General features: G+C 41.0%; 1 protein-coding gene across 2 annotated transcripts in view; it reads left to right on the plus strand.

Moving 5' to 3' along the window:
* The window catches only part of Kiaa1549 (KIAA1549 ortholog), a 143,534-nt gene that overhangs the window by 57,469 nt on the left and 65,386 nt on the right, over positions 1-20,679 (plus strand). For both annotated transcript variants that reach the window (XM_074062225.1, XM_074062226.1), the window contains exons 3-9: positions 2,751-2,839; positions 3,963-4,140; positions 10,647-10,777; positions 12,803-12,986; positions 14,383-14,442; positions 15,567-15,715; positions 19,288-19,465. In XM_074062225.1, the coding sequence (XP_073918326.1) occupies positions 2,751-2,839; positions 3,963-4,140; positions 10,647-10,777; positions 12,803-12,986; positions 14,383-14,442; positions 15,567-15,715; positions 19,288-19,465 (969 nt within the window). The remainder of the gene's footprint in view (positions 1-2,750; positions 2,840-3,962; positions 4,141-10,646; positions 10,778-12,802; positions 12,987-14,382; positions 14,443-15,566; positions 15,716-19,287; positions 19,466-20,679) is intronic.

Below are 20,679 nucleotides of genomic sequence, written 5' to 3' on the forward strand. Positions count from 1 at the left end.
TAGTTTTGGTGGGGTGGGGGACAGAAATGAAGAAAGGAAGAAAATGATAAGAGAAGCAGGGGGAGAAATGGAGGGGTATGGGCAAGGAGGGAGAACAGGGAAAGGTGGAGGTAAGAAAGGGGAAGGAGAGGAATATACTCAGTGTAGTTCTTCCTGCTGAATGATGTAGGCTGTAGAACTTCTCACCGTGGTATTACACCTCCCCAAAGGGAGCCTTTGTTATTCATGTGACAAATAATTATTGAGCACTTGTTGGCATGTGCAGGTGCCTCTAGAAGCTACAAGGGACATGTGGTCTTAGAGCCTGGCTGAGTGGGGGTGAATCATGTTTTCTTGGTAGCTATAATAAGAGTGGGGGAAATAGAATTACCAAAGAGTGACTATTTGGGGTGGTCTTGGGATGGAAGAATGTGAAATTGGAGGTTCACATTAAAGTAAGAGTTGAATGTTGTCACCTGGAGGTGGAGGGAAGGTGTCCTCCAAGTAGAGGGGGCAATCAGCTTGGCTAGAAATTAGACCAGGTAATGGGAAGAATAGATAATTGTGTTAGGAAATGAGGTCAGAACAAAGTTATGAACTGGCAGGATTAGAACAGATTCGGGGAGAGAGAGGAGAGTTTTTCCATAGATAGTGTGCTCTCTTTCCTTCTCACAAAACTGTTACAAAGCTATAAGTGGTTATTTATAAAGGAGCTTATTAAAAGAGTTACTAAAAGGTTCTTTGTCTCTGAGATTTATATATATGATATTATAGTTGTAATAGCATGGATTTTAGACATTTTCTATAAGTAGAAAACATTTGGGAAGTATATCTAAGAATACAAGGTATGCAGTATAAATTTAGTTTTCATACATGATATGTATTTAAATACATTTGGTGCTCTTTTTAAGGTATCTATATTTCTTAACAGCTTTTTCAAATAAAATTCAACCATTGTAAGTGTATACTTTAACAGTTTTGGTTATTGTGCAGAGCTGTGCATAGATAACATGCTGTCACACTGTATTTGGAGAGGAGGAAGGTGCTATCTCTATGTTTCAGTAATGCCTTTGACCAGACACCCCGTATCAGCTCATCTCCAGCCCTCATTTAGATTGGACCTTGGTTTCTTTCTTTTGAGTAATAATCTATCCAAGACAGTCCAGAGAGAGGGTTGAGATGATTCCTTTTTTGTATCTCTGTTGTAAAGTAAGACCACTCTAGTTGCTGTTGGTCCATGAGAGGTTTGTACGGAGGCACCTGAACATCCAGTGAGGGGCATGCCATGTACCTCTCTTTCATTGACTCTGGGGAAGCTATAGATAGTTGGAAAACTGTTTGTAAGATATATGTGTTTCTAGATGATTCCTTTTTCCCAAAGACTCCTGGCCTCTTATCCCAATGTTGCAGTTTTATATTTTTTCTTAGGTTAACTAGAGAAGATAACAGTTATGGTGGTGGGCTGTGTGGACCATTTAGAGTAGCACTTGGATGAACTGAGTGATAGCTCTAGTTGTGTAGAGCTACTTTCAGTACATACTTCCTGCTTTCCTCTTCAGGGTTCTTTTGTTTCTGACTTTTGATTCTCCCTCTACTTTCCCCAGTTTTAGCTCTTGAGACCCTTTCTTCTTTCTTCTCTTTTTCCCCCCTCAACTCTCTCCTTATTTCCTTCCTTAAATAAGTTGTCTTTCATCCCACTCCTCCTCCTTTTCTTCCTATTCATTATGTTTTTCCCTTTAAAATCTACGAGGTAATCTGGTCCACTTGGACCCATGCAGGCCATGCTGAGTTGGCTGTTGGTGTGACCCAGCAAGGTGGTCAGGGACTATGGATTTGTTCTAGAGGTCTCATGAATTAAAGAAGTGACACCTCTGCCTTTTTACATCCAGGTCACTGATTCATTGGGAAAACACTCAAATGTAACTCACACATTTGTTTTTTAAAGAATGGAAAATGCAGACTGAGTCTGTTTCTAGTTTTAAAAACTATGATCAGGAAATGAAAAAGTGAATAATAATATCAAATGTAGGCTGCTTCTTCATTATGGGAAGTTGATGGAAGAGAAAGGAAAAAACAGTAGGGGAAAGAAGGGTGAGCTTACTAAATGCTTACCCTACACTGGGAATAGTACAGATTTTTAAGTGGGACTTTATAGATATGAAAAAATTAAATGTAACTCAACTTTGGTTTAAGAAATATTTCCTACATAAAATTTTAGTACATGGGGATTATGAAAATCTTTTTTTTTTTTTCACTGTTGGTAGTGATAAACACTCCCCACAAGCTGCTTTGACAAGTTAGGGTAAAGTCCCATTTGTAGAGGAAGATGTCATAGGGTTTTATTGAGTAACATCTTAAGGACTTTTAAAGTGTTGCTTCTAAGAGCTTTTAGTGCCTTGTATTTTCCCATTGGGTGCATCGTAGCTAGGAGACAACCTGGTATTTGTTCAGATGAATATGGGAACCGGAAGCTCTTTGTTCCCTGTTGAGTGACACCGGTTGCTTCCTGATCTCCCTCAGCAGGGTGATCTCAGGGTTTTGAGGTGATGCTGTGCACTGTTTGCCTGGCACCTTCATGTCACCACTGTTGTTCCTCTTCATAGTTAGCAGCAGGTAGATCCTTCTACTCTGATTAGTGTTGGTCTTATTTTACAAAACGGTTTTTGAAGCTGCTAACACACTTTGGCACAGCCCATTAAGTCCTGAAGTGAGACACCTTCATTATTCTTAACAACACTAAAATGCATTTGGTGGTTGGCTTTAATTTGTAGTGCTGGCCAGAAGAGCTGTGCAGGAGTATATCATTACGTCAATCAAAGAAGTGTTGAGGATCCACTTCAACCGTGTCGTGGAGCTGAAGGTGAGTTCCTGTGGCTCAGGAGTCTGATGGCAGGTGGTAACAACTCTGGAATCACTCTTTTTCCTCTGTCCTGCCCCTCTCTTGATTCACTCCTCATCCTTTCCTGATTTCAGACAGGGTCAAGTTTAGGCCACTGGGGGGGGGAATATGTGGGGAGAATTGAAACAAAGGGGCTCTCAGACAAGAGAAGGCACAGTTCAGGGTAATGATCTTAACAATTGTACTTCCTTTTGTTTAAATTTTAAAGGGTTCAGATTTGAGTTTGAGTTAGATTTTAAGAATGAGTACCTACGCATCTTTCAGTATGTTCATTGAGATAGAGATGCAGATTCGTTGTGTTTATACTGGACCTAGTGATGGGACCCCCTCTCCCAGATGAAGGCAGGAAGCTATACTTTAGCTGACCTGCACCATTCCTAACTGGACCCATGAGCCATGTGGGTATGGCACACTTGAAATGGAGCTCATCTGAACTGAGATGTGTGGTCTGTGTAAAATACACACCAGATTTCAAAAATGCAGTAAAAAAGTGATTGTAAATTATTTTACTAATTTTTTGGGTTTTTTTTTTTTGTTTTGTTTTTTGCAGTGTTGGGAATTGAATCCAGGGTATTATGCATGCTGGGTGAGCATACTACCACTGAGCTACACCCCCAGCCTACACATTAATAATTTTTTATATTCACTGCAGATTGAAATGATGTTTCAGATATATTGGATTAAATGAAATGTATTTCAGATTAATTTCACCCATTCCTGTGTTTTTAATGTGGCTGCTAAAAATCTTAAATGTGGTGTAAGTGGCTCCCATTATATTTATTTTGGACGGTGACACCCAGTAAAATCAGTACTCCTTTCTGTGCAGTTTAAGTATAGCAAACATCTTGAGTTTTCATGTTATTGACTAATCTTTTCTTTCTGCTCTTGTAGTTTTGTGCTGTTTTTGAGAATATTGAAAGACTATAAGAGGAAAAGATAAAATAAAATCTTGATGAACTGGGAAGCATTTTCCTTTTCATTTAAACAGATAACATTTTAAAACTTATTTTATTATTTTTCTATCCAACACAACTTCCTTTAAATTTGAATTACCTTTTGTTTTTTTTTTTTTTTATTTCCTTAGGTTTATGAACTATTCACTGACTTCACGTTTCTGGTAACATCCGGGCCTTTTGTTTACACAGCAATATCAGTCATTAATGTCCTAATCAATAGTAAACTTGTGCGTGACCAAACTCCTTTAATCCTGTCTGTGAAACCTTCTTTCTTTGTGCCAGAGTCCAGGTTCCAAGTTCAAACAGGTGAGACAACTGAGCATAGTTGTTTTGACATATAGGCACAATTTCATTTTATTTTTTGTATTTTAAAATATTGGGTGTTATTTTCTAAATTTACTTTATTTAATTGAGACATGGTCTTGCTATGTTAGGATGTCCTTGAACTCCTGGTCTCAAGTGATCCTCCTGACTCAGTTTCCTGAAAACTGGAACTATAGGCATGTGCCACCATGCCTGGGTCTATTACTTAACTTGTAAAAACTTTTAATTATGGAAAAACTCAACCATATACAAAAGCACGCAGTTTAATGAACTCCCATATGCCTACTGTATTGTTTCAACAATCTTAACCTCTTAGTCACACTTGTTACATCTACATTCCCACTACTTCCCTTCCTCTCACAGTATTTTGCTGTGAATCTCAGATACCTTATCATCTCACTCATAAATATTTCATCCTGTACCTCTGACAGATAAGAACCATTAGACACACATCCACACACCACAACATCATCACACCCTTAAAGCTCACAGTAACGTAATGCCTCAGATCATGTTATACTTTTTATCACGAGCATCCTCAGCACATACAAGAGTGGAGGGAATAACATACTAAGCTTACATATCACTGAGTTCAGAAAATAATAATCAAGATTTAAGAATTTTTGTTTTGTTTCTGTCCAACAAAATTTTTGAACATGTAAGAGTGTCTTAAGGCAATGCCAGATGTCATATCTTTTTACCCATAAATGCTTAAGAATTTGTCTCTGATGAATTTACATACACTTGAAGTGTTTGTCAATTGCATCTTGTGATGCTCAGGTTGTTATCCCAGATATGTTTACATTTTAAACAGTGCCGATCACATTCTATATATTAATTTGGTATGAAGTTGTTTTCCTACAATTTCATGAGGTGATACATAGAAATAATGTGATCCGCCCACCCTTGGCCCCAGGAAGCAACCAAGCAGCTCTGCCCATCCTCCTACAGTCCCACAAAGCAGTTGAGCAACCTTTTCTCAAAGCTTAGACCACTGAGTTCCTGAGAAGCAGACAAGCAGCCCTATCTGCCTACCTGTGACCCTAGTGAGCAGCTTGTCAGCCCACCCCGAATGGGTTGGCTGCCACCCTGTGAAGTCACCCTTGCAGCCTGTAGATACTAATAGATGCCCCATGTGGTCCTGCCAGTGCACTGTGGCTCCTATGGGGCCCTCAGACCCTGGGGGTCTCCCCGTCACCCACCTGGACCACCAGAGGGACCTGGCCCCATGCAACCTGTGGAAACTGACATGTGCCCCGCAGCTCGTGGTGCTATCCCATAACCCCTGTAGCCCAAGCCACTGAGACACCTGCAGACAGTGCCAATATTGATTATAGCTGAAAAACTACACAATACTACATCAAAGCACCAACCTGGAACCAAAGCCAGCATAGCCTTTCTTACCGATACTCTGGGGCACAGTGCCAGGAGAAAGTCGTATTATGAAAGCTGTACAATAAAATTGGTGGAGGCAATGTAGGAAGCTGGGTTTGGTGACTCATGTCTATAACCCTAGCACTTGGGGAAGCTGAGACAGAAGGATTGCAAGTTCGAAGCTAGCCTGGGCTACATAGCAAGACTCTGCCTCAAACAACAAAAAATATATCAATGTAGGAGTACAAGAAGGATGAGAAAATAAAGTAACATGAAACCTCCGAAAGAACATAATAACTCTGGAGCAATAGACACCAAAGAAAAAGCAGCCAGTGAATTGCCTAAAAAAGAATTCAAAGTAATGATTTGAAGGAAACTTAGTAAGATGCAGGAAAATACAGACAGATGTTTCATTTAAATTAAGAAGACCATGACATGAATGAGAAATTCAGCACAAAGTTAGTTAACATAAAATAGAATCAAACATAAATCATGGACCTAAAGAACTCAGTGAAATTAAATAGAGCTGAGAGACTGGTATGATAGTCAAAATTTTGGAAGAAAAAAACTCTTGACAACCAAGAATACTACACCTAACAAAGCTATCATTCAGAAGTGAAGGAGAAGTAAAGTCATCCTGAGATGAGCAAAAACTCAGGGAGTTTTTAACCACTAGACTGTCTCTATAAGAAATATTTAAAGGAATCCTACTCTAGAAGTGAAGGATGACAATTACCACTGTGAAAACACATGAAGGTACAAAACTCAGTAGAGCAGATACACAAAAGGGAGAAGAAATCAAACATCAAACCACAAAGATGAACAGCAAGAGAGGAAGAAAGGAGCAAAGAAAATGATAAGCATATGTCTTTACTTATCAATGATAACCTTGAATGTAAAGGGATTAAATTTCCCAATTAGAAATATAGGCTGGTGAATGTATAAAACAAAACAACAAAGAAAAAAACAAGACCAGTGGTAAGCTACATATCAGATACTTATTTCATCGTGAAGACACACATACATGAAAGTAAAGGGATGAAAAAGACACAGCTTGTGAATGGAAATTAAACATGAGTAGAAGTAGCTATACTCAGATCAGATCAAATAGACTGTGGAAAACACTGTTGAAAAGAACAAAGAAAGTCACTATATGACTATAAAGGAAGCATTTCAATAAGAAGAAGCAATTGTGAATGTATAGTCACTAAATGCTGGAGTTCCCAATTATGTAAAGCAAATTTATTAGCTCTAAAAGGAGAGATAGACTAATACAGCAACAGTTGGGGACTTTGGCACTCCATCTCCACCAGTGGACAGATCACCCAGCCCCCCTCCCCCCTGCCAACAAAATTAACAAAGAAACATCATCTATACCAACTAGACTTACCAGACATTTACAGAATGTTTCATTTAACAGCTGCAGGATTATACATTCTTCTCATCAGCCCATAGAATATCCTCTAAGATAAATCTGTGTGATGCCACAACTAATCTGAGCAAATTCAAAAAGTGTAATCATGCTATCCTTCCCTGACCACAATGAACAACAAGAGCAACTTTGGAGATGGGACAACTATATGAAAATTAAACAACATTCTTTTGAATGATCAATGAAGAAATCAAAGGGAAATTTAAAAATTTCTTGAAACATCCAGGCACGGTGGCCCAAGTCTGTAATCTTAGCTACTTGGGAGGCAGAGATTGGAGGATTGTAGTTCAAGGCAAATCCAGGCAAAAAATTCGTGAGACCCCCCGCATCTCAACCAATGGTTGGGTGTGATAGGGTGAACCCATCATCCTAGCTATGGAGGGAAGAACAAATAGGAGAATTGCAGTCCAGGCCAGCCAGGGCATGAAGTGAGACCTTATCTCAAAAATAACCAACAAAATTCACAGACGATCAGCTAAACTAATCTAGGGTCAGAGAAGACCTAAATCAGTACAATCAAAAATGAGAAGGAAATATTATAACTGATACCACAGAAAATAGAATATCATTACAGATGATTTTGGTGAGCAATTGCACACCGAAAAATTGGAAAACTAGAAGAAATTGATAAGTTTCTGGACACACAACCTACCAGAAATTGAACTACTAGTAAGTGGAAAACCGAAACAAACCAAAAAAACCAACAATGAAACTGAATCAGTAATAAGATCCCTCTCAACAAAGAAAAGCCCAGGACTGGATGGCTTCATTGCTGTGTTTTATAAAACCTTTAAGGGAGAATTAATGCCAGCTCTTCTCAGACTAGTGCAAAGTATTGAAAAGGGAGGAGCTCTTTGGAATACAATCTATGAAGCCAGGATTACCCTGACACCAAAGCCAGACATGGACACAACAATAAAGGAAAACTACAGACTAATATTTATGATGAACATAGATACAAAAATTCTCAACAACGTACTAACAAATCAAATCCAAGAGCACATAAAAATATGATACACCGTGGTTAAGTAGGATTTACCCTAAGGAAGTGAAGATGGTTCAACATAGGTAAATAAACATAATATATGTCACACTAACAGAATGAAGGGCAAAAACCACAAGGTCATTTCAATAGATGCAAAAAAAGACATTTGGTAAATTTCACCATCCCATCGGGATTGAAAAAAAAAAAACCCTTGACAATTAAGTATAAAAGTAATTTTCCTCTGCACAATAAAGGCTATCCATGAGATACTGTAGCTAGCATATTTTATGAGGAAAAGCTAAAATCATCTCCTCTAAGATCAGGAACAAGAGAGAGATGGCTACTTTCACCACTCTAACTTAATGTAGTACTGGAAGTCTTAGCCAGAGCTCTCAGGCAAGAGAAAGGAACAAAGGGCTTCTGAGTAGGAAGGGAGGAAGTCAAAGTGTCCTTGTTTGCAGACAATATGATTTTGTACATAGAAAAACCCAAAGCCACTACCAAAAGCGTGTTGGAATTAATAAACAAATTCAGTAAGGTTGCAGGATACAAAATCAACACACACAAATTAGTAACTTTTTAATAGACCAATAATGAAACTGGCTGAGAAAGAAATCAAGAAAGCAATTCCATTAATAGTAGCTTAAAAACAAAATCCATAAGGAAGAAAAGTAACCAAGGAAGTGAATAATCTCTACAATAAAAATTACAAAACACTGATGAAAGAAATTGAAGAGGACAGACAAAAAGGAAACTGTATCTCACATTCATGGATTGAAAGACTTAATGTTATTAAAATGTCCATATTACCCAAAGTGATTTATAGATGCAGTGTAATTCTTATCAAAATACCGATGACATTCTTCATAGAAATAGGAAAAAACTCACAAAATTTGTATGGAACCACAAAAGGCCCAGAATAGCCAAAGCAATCTTGAGCATAAAGAATAAAATCAGGGCCAGACGTGGTTGTTCACTCCTGTAATCCCAACTACTTAGGAAGCAGAATCATGGTTTGAGGCTTTCCTGGGCAAAAACATGAGACTCTACCCTAAAAGCAAAAGAACTGGGGTCGGGGCACGGCTCAGTGGTAGAGTGCTTGCTGTGTAAGTATGAGGTCCTGAGTTTAACACCCCCTGCCCCAGCAGTACAACTAAAAGAAAAAGAGGAAGGAAGAGAACCAAGCTGGAGGCAGTGTAATCCTGATTTCACAATATTCTGAAATGTGGTGTTGCATGCAAACAGACATGCAGACAGACAGGACACGGCGGAGAGCCCAGAAATAGACTCACTGATATTTGACAAGGGCAGCAAGAACACACATCAGAGAAAGGACAGTCTCTTCACTAAGTGATGCTGGGAAAACTGGATATCAGTATGCAAAAGAAAGATATTAGACCCTATCTCTCACCATGTACAGAAACCAATTCAAAATGCATCAGAGACCAAAATCTAAGTTCTGAAATCACGTAACTACAAGAATATAGTGGGAAACATTTTAGGACATTTGTCTGGGCAAGGATTTTTTTGGATAAATTCTCAAAGCACAGGCAATAAAAACAAAAATTAGCAAATGGGGTTACATCAAACTAAAATTTCCTGTACAGCAAAAGTAACAACAGGGTGAAGAGACTGCTTACAGAATGGGAGAAGCTATAGCCCAGTATGGTGGTGCATACCTGTAATTCCAGCTACTTGGAAGGTAGTGGCAAGTGGATTTCAAGTTCAAGACCAGCTCAGGCCAAGTTAGCAAGATCCTCTCAAAAACAAAATACAAACAAAAAAGGCTGGGGTCCTGGCTCAAACAGTAGAGTCCTTGTATGTGCAAGGCTGTGGGTTGAGTTCCCAGTACTGATTGTATAATGTCGATAGGAATGTAATTTAGTACAGGCATTATGGAAACTAGAAGTTTTACTACTGTCTGGCTCAGTGGTCACATGATAACTGAATATACCCAAAGAAACTGAAATTAGCACGAGGCATCTGCACTCACAGGTTTATTGCAGCTCTGTTCACAGCAGCCAAGATTTGTAGTGAACCTAGGTTTTCGTTGTCCAATGAATGGGTAATGAAAATGTGGTATGTTCACACAGTGGAATATTACTCAGCTGTAAAGAATGAAATCCTTTGGTTTATAGCAACATGGATGGAACTGGAGGACATGATGTTAGGTAAAGTAAGTCAGGAACAGAAAGCCAAATATGACATGGTCTCACATGTGGAAAGTACAAAGAAGAGCTCGAGGAAGGAAAGAGTAGAACAGTGGTTTCCAGACTGGGAAAGGTGTGGGTGGGTGGGGGCTGGAGAGAGGAAGGCTAATGGGTCTGGCCTGTAGTTGGATAGGAGGGATGACCTCTGCTTTTTGGTAGCACTGCAGAATAATGATGGTTGACAATGATTGTATAGAACGGAGGTCTTTCAATGTTCCCAACACAAAGAAAGGTGACGGACATGCCTGTTACCCTGATCTCATGTAAAAGTGCCGCACTCTACCCCATAAATATGTGTAGTTACTATGTGTTAATTAAAAATAAAGATACATCTTAAAAGAGTGTCTCAAAAAACAAATAATCCCTCAGTGCTTACTCCCGTGGTATAGGTGAATTGGTCAGTTTAGATGCTATTTTCCCGACTGTGCTCCTTAGTTTGTGAGCAGCACCTCATTCACAGGACTTTAATTACTGCCCTTCTTTTCAGTACTTCAGTTTGTGCCTCCGAGTGTGGACACTGGCTTCTGCAACTTCACCCAGCGCATCGAGAAAGGCCTGATGACAGCTCTCTTTGAAGTGAGAAAACTCCACCCGGGGACGCAGAACCTCACGGTGCAGGTGATGGTGTCACCAGCTGTGGAACAGAATGCTCCGTCCTTAAGGGAAATTGTTCCACAGTTTCCTATTAAGATGTGCTTGACCCTTATGCTGTCCAGAGGAGGAAACCCAGCTCACGTAGGCAGGATCAGTCTCTTCCTGTGGTACAGAATCTATATGGCTCTAATGGACTGAGTGTCCTTGGTGCTTTCAGAGTAGGTGATGACCAGGTTGCTTGGATATGGTGAGCTGAAGAGAGGTGACCATAGGCCAGAAATTCAAGAGTGTTCTGAGAAGAAATGGTAGCAGGCTAAACATGCAATAGGGGAATGCCTAAACATACTGGTGTTTTCATGCAGAATCTGAAATGCCAGAATTGTTGCAAATTGCAGAGTTTTTTGGATTTTGTAACAAATACATAGACTTTACTGGTTCAGCTTCCCTAATTTGAGGCTCCAACCCCCAAAATTTTGAGTACCTATGCTATGTTCCTCCTAAGGTGTTAGATTTGAAGCATGTAAGATTTTCAGATCTGGGGTATTCTCTCAAAGAACTGGCGTTGTGTGTATTGTGTGCAAACAGCTGGTGTTTATATTTCTTTTGAGTTTCCCCTCGTTATTCTTTGCTCTCTCTTTCTGAAATGCATGCTTATTAGGTTTTGGCATTTTGTGAGATGATGTGGGATCACCTCCAGAGTCTGTGAGCACAGTAGTAGACTCTTTTACAGTTTGTCTTCCTTTTCCTATATTATTTGTTTTCTCTGCATCCATCCTTCCACATGGTGATCTTTGTCCTTTGCTGTTGAGCTGCTTGTTTACTGTAAGTGGAGACTGTTGGTTGGTAGGTGGTTGCTTGGTTGCTTGGTAGGGATGAAGAGCCAGGTTCATTGCGTCAGCTGGTTGGCTTACCCCTTCAAGCCATGGAGGCTGTTTCTGTGTCAGCCCTGACCTCTGCCAGGAGAGATCACCTGAGTGCTGGGAATAGGGCAGAGTGTATGGCTGCAGACTTCTTTCTCTGTGCAGCATACAGCTGTGGTCAGAGAAGGCGAACTGGACCCTGGATTCCCGTGTCAAGATGGAAAGGCTGCCTTCTGGGGATGACATCTTAGTGTGTTTCTCATGGAAGAGCCTCTCTTCCTGCACTTTGCTTTCCTCCTTTGTCTATTGCATGTCCTGAGGTGCACTGTGGTGCTTAGGGTCCATACTTACAGAGACCGTTAATTCCCTTTGGACAGCAGTTCATTTTCCTCAGGGAGCAGAGCTTTGGGCTGCTCTGAGGGATGTGACACTGGTAGTGCCCGTGTTAGCCTGGGTGTGACAAGCCTCAAAGGGAAAGATCAGGAAGGCAACAGCTCATCAACCTTTGAATTCAGTCTTTTAATTAATCAGACCGATTCCTGCTCTATCATGGGGCCTATCCGGGCCCTCTTAGGGACGATGACTACCACTCTGCTTCAGTGTGTGCCTGTGTGTGCCTCAGGTCTCACTCAGTTCCCTCACATCTGCTTTATTTCAATGTGATTCTATCCCTTTTGCATTTTCCAGAAATTTGACACAATTTCTGGCTATCTTCCATTCTCAGAGTTGTTGTGGGTTTATTTCCCTTTATTCAGCCTATTGTTATTTCAGTGGATTTGGGACAGAAGGCAGGAGGGGAAGGAGTATAAATACACATATTTAGTTCATCACTTAATGTAAAAAACATTTGGGAAAAAGAAACTGAGTGTTTAAAGTCTTGCAAAAGGGAACCAGGTTAGAAAGGCAGTTTATTCTTATTTTAAAATTTTTATCGCCTTTTGAACTGGGTGTGGTGGTTCATACCTGTAATCTCAGCACTTTGGAGGCTGAGGCAGGAGGATCATGAGTTTGAGGCCATTCTGGGCTACATAGCAAGAGAGACTGTATTGACAGACAAAACCCCCAAAAGACCCTTTGCCTCCTTTAAAAAAAAAATGATGAGAGAACTTGTGAGAGAAGAATCATTGTCCAGCTTTTAGCTGAACATTTCAATTTACTTTAGAAGCTCCTTCTGACTTCCTTCTTTCAGATCTTGAATGTCACTGTCAGTTCTTTGAGGGCAGCTCCTCGGCGGGGCCCAGTGAATATTGTCTTTGCTGTTAGAAGCACGCAAGGATTTCTGAATGGGTCGGAGGTGAGCGAGCTGCTCCGGAACCTGAGCGTGGTGGAGTTCAGCTTCTACCTGGGGTACCCGGTGCTGCAGATCGCAGAGCGTGAGTACAGAGGGCTCAGCAGAAGAACTGGGGAAGCCACTGCTGGTGCTGTTGATAGGGGAATCTCTTTTTTCAAAATACTTTTAATTTTAAAAAGAGACATTATATATTTAAAGCAGTTTGGGTTGAGTTCACAGCAAATAGATGCAAGGGTACTGAGATTTCCCCTATCCCTTGCCCTCTCACATGTACAGCTTACCCCACGTTACTGTCCTGCTCCAGAGTGGGCCTCTTGACACCCAGAGTCCAGTGTTTACATCAGGGCTCACTCTTGGTGTTATCTGTTCTATGGGTTTGAACAAATCTGTAATGACGCATATCTACCTTTATTGTATCATACAGAGTAGTTTCACTAGGACCTCTTTTTCCAAAGGAGATATTTGGCAGAACTCCAGAGTATAAATCAGATAAAATTGGAACTTCTCATATTCTAGCTTGGAAGGGCCTCCAAAGCTCTCCTGGTGTGCTGTGGCTTTGCTTTCTTATCTCTACTTCCCCCTTTTTTTTGTGGTGCCGGGGATCCAACCCAGGGCCTTGTACACACTAGGCAAGTTCTGTATCACTGAGTTACATCCTACTTCCCATCATTCTCTTTTGAGTCATTGGTATTGTTTAAAATATGGCAATTTTAGAAAAGGCAAAACTATAGGAATGTCAAGAGATCTGTAGCTGTCAGAGTAAAGAGTGGGAAGAAAGTTAGATGCTTACTGCTAAAGAGACAATTGGGAAGAAGGAGGGGAATGTGTACTTCAATAAATAGTAGAATCCAGAGTTGAAATCAGGCAAAAAAATATCACATTCTTTTTCATAATGGAGCACACAATGTCCTAATGATTCTTCATGTTTCTCGGAGTATCGTTAATCAAATTAAAAGGAATAGCCAGTGAAATGTAAAAATAGACAGGAATAAAGCTATTATTTACATGTAGAAACTTTGAGTTACATAAAGTATACTTAGGACTGACACTGTATAGGGGTATGCTGAGACTGTCCCAGGCAAGCCAGGACATGTGGTCACTTCCCTGAGTCATTCATTGCTCCACAAGCCCAGGCCTCTGCAGAGCACCACGTGCAAACACTTTGTTCTGGAACAATGACATCTTCAGGAGGCTTGTGGGTGGTCTCTCTGGGAAGCAGTGTCCCTGTTGGGGTGAGAAGGACCTTCCTTTCCTTTTTATCCCCCTCCCTTCCAGGAGACAAGTGTGCTTAGAAACTGCTTTCTGTCTGTCTTTGCATCAATCTGGCATTTTTTTGTCCTCCTGTCTGTAGAGTGCAATAGTGTGAGAAGGATATATATTGTGACTTACCCAGTGCTTCCTTGAATGCTTGCCTTTTTTGGCTGGTGCAAACGTGTTTCTTACAGATTTTTCTCCTTCTCTGACTCTCCTTTTCGTAGCCTTCCAGTACCCACAGCTCAACTTATCTCAGTTACTGAAGTCCTCTTGGGTCAGAACAGGTATGTTTAACTTATGTAATGTTTTGGGAGCTGTAAGAATAAGAAGTCTGTGCAGGCATATTGAGAATGATATGCCCTTCCTGTCTCCTAAATTCAGGGCAAAATGTTCTTTAAATTCTTGGCAAAGAATGAATGAGAAAGGGATTCAAATTGGATTGTGGGAATGTGTCCTACTGAGCTATGGCACAAAAAGGATTGGCCTCCTTTAAAATTCATACTTCAAGTCCCGGGCAGAGTCTAACTGGAATAATAGTCTCCCATCCAGGATGGGTGAAGTAAAGAAGCAAGAATCTGTTCTCCTAAAAGTGTTATTTGCTGGGTATTATAGGGGTGAGTAGATAGCTTGTGGAATTGGGTCAGATACTTGGAGCATGGGCATTGCAGAGAAATGCTTTCTAACTGCTCCAGATAGCTCCGTACTCATGGGTGCTTAGTGTGCAGGTGGCACAGTAACTAGTCACCGGAAAAAAGCATGTCAAGTGTCAGCAGTCACCATTTATGGGGTCCCCAACCTGGAAGATTCTGAATAACATACAACATCCCTTGTAATGGTTCACTTCTTTACATGGCCCCTGTTTTCTGGTTTTCAAGATGGTTAAGTGACTTATCTGTGGTTGTATGTCAAAGATGATTGAAACCAGTTCTGGCTGAAAAGCACTGTTGCTTCCCTGACCATGCTGATGAGCTGACTGTCTGTTTAGATAATCTTGTCTAGTGAAGATAACAAAGGACAGGCAGACACCCTTTCCTCAAGTTAGTGTGTGAGTCCAAATCTTAAGACAAGATAGGAACCCAGGCTCTTTCCAGAAGCTTTTAAAGAAGTGCAGACATAGTTTGCTCACAGCTCACACAGTGCTGAGTTCCTGGGGTTTCTGGCCTCCAGGCTGTGAAAAACTTAGAGCCTGGAACTGGAGATAAAACTCCAGAGTGCCACTTCCCTGGTTCTCCCTCACTGCCATCAGTCACTCTAGTTTTCCTCATTTTAATGTCTCCTCTCTAGAAACTGGCATTTTATAGTAATCTCGTGAATTTCTCACACACATGTACTCGCACACATGACACAACACTGCCTTTCTCTCCCCTGCTGACTTGCTTGGGTGCTGTGTGTTTCCTGTTGAACACAGTCCTTTTGGGCGTCATGGAGAAGCAGCTCCAGAACGAAGTGTTTCCAGCAGAGATGGAGCGCAAACTGGCCCAGCTGTTCAGTGAGGTGCCCACCAGGAGGCGCATGTGGCGGAGGGCCACTGTCACTGCTGGGAACAGCATGGTGCAGGTACTCATGGAAGGGAAAGGGAGAGGGAGAAAGAACCTACTAAAGACCTGCTGTATTCATGAACACACAAAGTGCATGAGAAAATTCTGATGTGGAATGTGCGCTGTGTTAGCTAGCAACTGAATGTGGCAACATTGCCTGTCAACTAGAGTTCAGACAAATATTGACTACTGAGTCCTGAGTAAGGGGTTGGCATAGCACAGACTTGGGAGCATATCAGAATTGTTACTGCATTCCTATATGATCACATGACCTTCTGTTTTGTTTGTTTGTTTGTTTTGGTGATACTAGGGTTTGAACTCAGGGTATTGTGCTTGCTAGGCAAGTACTCTACAACTTGAACCACACCCCCAGCCCTTTCTGCTTCCATTGTTACATTGGGTCTTGCACTTTTGCCTGGGCTGGCCTTGAACCATGATCCTCCTACTTTACCTCCCAAGTAGATGAGATTATAAGTATGTACCACCACACCTGGCTTTTATTTTTCAAAGAGTAGTTTTTAAATACCAAAATTTCAGTCAGTTTTATGGAATGGTAAGTATCATTGATAGTACTGTAGAAATGAGTCGTTAGTCTGGAAGAGCCCTTAAGAGGGTGAAAGAGGCACTTTCTGCCCTCTGTAAGTATTTCATCCTCTCTGCCTCCTGCCAACACTGTTTTCTCCTGTTACTCCAAATTTTCCAATTGTTAAACTGTTAGATAAGTCATAAAAGACAGATTTGTTTGCACTGAAGAGTGACCCATTTACAAATGTTCATACTCACAGAACTCGGGAGGTGGGAACCATTATTCCCATCTCCACTCGGATAATGTAGATTTCTTTTCTTTTCTTTACCAACTGCTGACTTGGAGGGCTAGGAGAATGTGGTATTTAGAGCTTTGGCATTTTAGAAACAGGACACCAGGGTGAAACTCAGAAGCATGGGGGTGGTAGGTGGGTGTATGGAGGTGTTAGAGAGAGATGCAAGAGAGACTTGGGGCAGGGCAGGGTGGCAGTTTTTGTCTGGAAGTGGTGTCTTCATCCTCCAGCAGTTTCACCAGATGTTTTCCTCTTAGCATTGCTCTTTGTTCTCCTCCCAGAAATGTTATTCTTAAGTTTCTAAAATAGTTCCTTTTCCAGATGCAACACGATAGAGAAATTTAAAAACTAAGAATAATTTGAAAACTAATAAATTGAGAGTAATCCTTGAACAAAAAGCATACCGCAGGGCTGAGAGTGCAACTTAAGTGGAGGAGTGCCTGTCTAGCAAGCTCCAGGCCCTAGGTTCAACCCATATGATTTCTGTAATGCTCATGTGATTTTAGTGAGAAACATTTTAAAATGGAATTGAAAATGTTACCCAGAGTGCTGACTTGGTGATATCGCGCTTATTGTTCTTCCGGATGCAACCTCAGTTACCAGTCACCTGGAAAGGATGCTGGAATTAGACTCGGTGACTGTTATGTCAGACTGGACAAACTTGTAGAGTCTTTAATCAAAGTGGTTATCACTAGATACTTGGTGTTGAGATTTCCAAGAAGTTTATCAGAACTTACTTTCTTCTTCCATTTTTATTAGAATGTATTTATTGTACCGGGGGATTCATTGTGAAAATTTAGAATAACCTTACGTTGTATATTGGTTAACTTGTCCCCACCATCTCCTTCCCCCTCAAGCCCTTCCCCCCCCCCCACTTAAAGCAATTGCAAAAGGTTTCATCATTCTATTTCGTGTTTGTACATGAAGCTCATTCACCATATTCCCTCACCTTCATCTCCTCCATTCACCCTCACCCACCCACATGTATCCTCCCCACTATCTGTTTTACAATCCTGTCTTTCATTATTAATTCCAAGTCAATGTTCAAAGATGTTTCTCGAAGTATTCCCACTGTGAGTGTACTTTACTTTGGTCAGTTCAGCCCTTCCATTACTGTCCCTTATCCCTTCCATTTCACCCCCATTTTCAACAGCTTTTAATACATATCTTATATCCTCTACTTACACAGATACAGTGTATTTTGATATTGTTGACTATCATTCTCTTTTCCTTTCCCTTTTCCCCCAAATTCCATAGAGTAGTTGCACTGTTATAAACATGTCCTACATAGGAGTTTGTATGTGATCAGGTTTGATTTTGTGTGTATGTCTATCTTTTGGATCTGTCCTCTTCATATAAGAGAAAACGTGGCTTTTGTCTTTCTAAGCCTGGCTTACTTCACTTAACATCATGGCCTCCAATTTATCAGAACTTTTTAATAAAATAAATGTGCATGTAGGTACAGGGAGGGGTGAAAGCAGTCTACTTAGTTTTTAGTAGTCTTTTGATAGTATTTCATTGTACAGGCTAATAAAAAATTAATCACTACATAACAGTCATGGGGGAGGGAGTCGGTGGTTGGGGAGGAGATGTTGTCAGGAAATGGGCCTCAAAATAGCAAGCAGAGGGGAGAACAAGTGAGCCTTCTCAGGGTCAAGTATGATGAACATTCTGACGGCTAAGAATTTGGGCCCATGTTGTTAAGGATCTTTGGGCATGGCCTGTATGAGGGAGTTCCCTGTGAAATTATGAAATTGTTGAATTTACCAGAAGTTTCCTATAGTGAAGGAGGAGTCCAGATGCAGTGCCTGGAACATAGGGAGGTGTCACACGTTCATACACATGGAAGTAGAAGCTGTGTTTTGCCAATGGCAAATGTACAGATTAAAAATTCAAATCACATGTGTAAAATAAAGGGTTTTTTGAATGTACCCCCAGCACAACAACAATAATAATAACAAGGGTTTGTTGATTCTTTTCTCAGGATTGCAGCCCTGGGTTTTGCTGGAGTCTAAAGGGGCAATACAAGGGCTGCATGTTATTAAAACTAAGAGTAATGAAAAATGCTGGATTAGTGCAGTGCTTTGATAACACCAAGCATTCAAGATTCCAAAGTACTAACGTGAAAGGACTGCCCTTTCACACACAGAGAGATAAGTTTTGAGATAAATCAAATTTCTGTTTGATGCACAAGATTGTAGATTTATTATCCCTAGACCTGTGGGTCTCTGAGGGGTGCAATTGGGAATGCCTGGAGACATTTTTTGGGTCAGTCGCTACTGGTATCTGATGGATAGAGGACAGGGATGCTGATAACTTCCCTTTAATACTCACCATGTCAAAGAAGTACCTAGTCCAGTATGTTACTAGCACTGAGGATGAGAGGGGAAATGCTAATAGGCTAAAGAAGAGATTGGGCAGAACGGTGGACGGCAGCGCCCTCTCATGACACGTGGGCATGTTGGAGCTTATCAGTAACAATTCTAGACTGCCCAGACTTGCCAGCCCTCTGCTTTGTGTATCCTACTGGCCCCATTGTGCAGAGAAGATGTTGAACAAGAGAAAGCACAATTGTTACTGTGCACAGAGGAACTTGCATTTTAACTGTCCCTCTTCCCATCAAGAAGAGAGCACATGGTGATTCTGGGACTCTGGCTGTTGTAAGGAGTTTATTATGAGGACTGGAACAAATCCAGTTAGGATTAACTGGCCTGAGAAAGAGCACCTGGAAACACGAGCTCCTGCAATGCTAATGGCTTTTGTTATCTCTCAGGTGGTCAATGTGTCCAGGCTGGAGGGAGAAGATAACCCTGTGCAGCTCATCTACTTTGTGGAGGATCAAGATGGAGAGAGACTCAGTGCAGTCAAGTCTTCAGATCTGATCAACAAGATAGACCTCCAGAGAGCAGCCATTATCTTGGGGTACCGAATTCAAGGCGCTATTGCCCAGCGTAAGTCTGGGAGGTGTATTATCTGGGCTGTGCTGAGATCTAAAGCCAGTCACGTTCTGACAGTGAGCTCTACATTTGCAGTATTCTAATGTGGGTATGGTAGACTTATGTTTTAAGCCCTTAGTCTGAAGTGCCACTTACAGAATGTGCCAGTTACATTCGTTTGCTGAGACCTTCTTTGTTATTGCTTATTTCCATTGCTTATAGCTGTGGCTGCTGTTTTTCCTACCCTAGCATTTCATATTTGCGGGGTTATAGTGAGTTACAGTACCTTATATCAACTTTAATTTCCTTTCCTTTACTCCCTGTACTATTTCTCTTTTTAAAAAATTTTGTCTTAGGTAAAATAATGTGCTTGTTCTGTTTTTATTCCAACACATTCGATGTCATATTCTGAGTGTCGGTGGGGACGGTGAGTCACTCAGGAAGCTGGGAGGTGTGCTGTGGGTTTATTGGCTTCCTTTAGGGTCTTTTAACACAAAGAAGTCCTTGATCCTTACCCTTTTCAATCCTTTTTCTCTCCCACCCTGTCCTGACACCACTCCACAAATTAGAAGTATTTTGATATTTCTTTATTATTGTTGGAAGGTACTTGGCCCCTGCCTGTCTAGCAATGGCTGCTTTTGGTGCCTTTTTTCCAACTCTCAGATTTTGGGTACGTATTTAAAAGGAAGAAAAAGGAGAGGCCTGGAAGAGCTTATTTCTTTAAATATGAGTAAGACTGCTATTTTAACATGAATATTTTTCTTCCACAATCCAGAGCAGTCCCTGAGAGAGCACAGTGAAGCTTTCTCCCACAGTAAATGAGTAAGAAAATGTGTCAACGTCAGAAAATATTGAAAGACTTTTTACAGAGAACATAGAGGAGACCAAGCCGTTTTTAAGCATGACAGCTTTGAAATTATCCTCGGTAGTGGAAGGGTCTTTGTGAAACTAGTCTTGCTCCTGGAGACTGGCCAGGATGAGGGCTGATGGGTGCACTTTCTCCATTCGGTGGGAGATGATCGGGAAGTTTAACTGACACCATTGGCAGACTGTGCTGGTGTACTTGAGATAGGACGTCATATTAGTGTGTTCTGTTTTAAAGCAGTGAGAAAATGATGACAAAAGCACTCGGTGACATTCTTTCCTGGGACCTTCTAGTTGTGGGAGCAGGGCCTCACTCTGCTTGACGTTTTAAACATGGTGGATTGCAGCGGGATATGACCACCTTT

Source organism: Castor canadensis, chromosome 2 (genome assembly GCF_047511655.1).
Source record: "Castor canadensis chromosome 2, mCasCan1.hap1v2, whole genome shotgun sequence".
In the NCBI taxonomy this organism is placed as follows: Eukaryota; Metazoa; Chordata; class Mammalia; order Rodentia; family Castoridae; genus Castor; species Castor canadensis.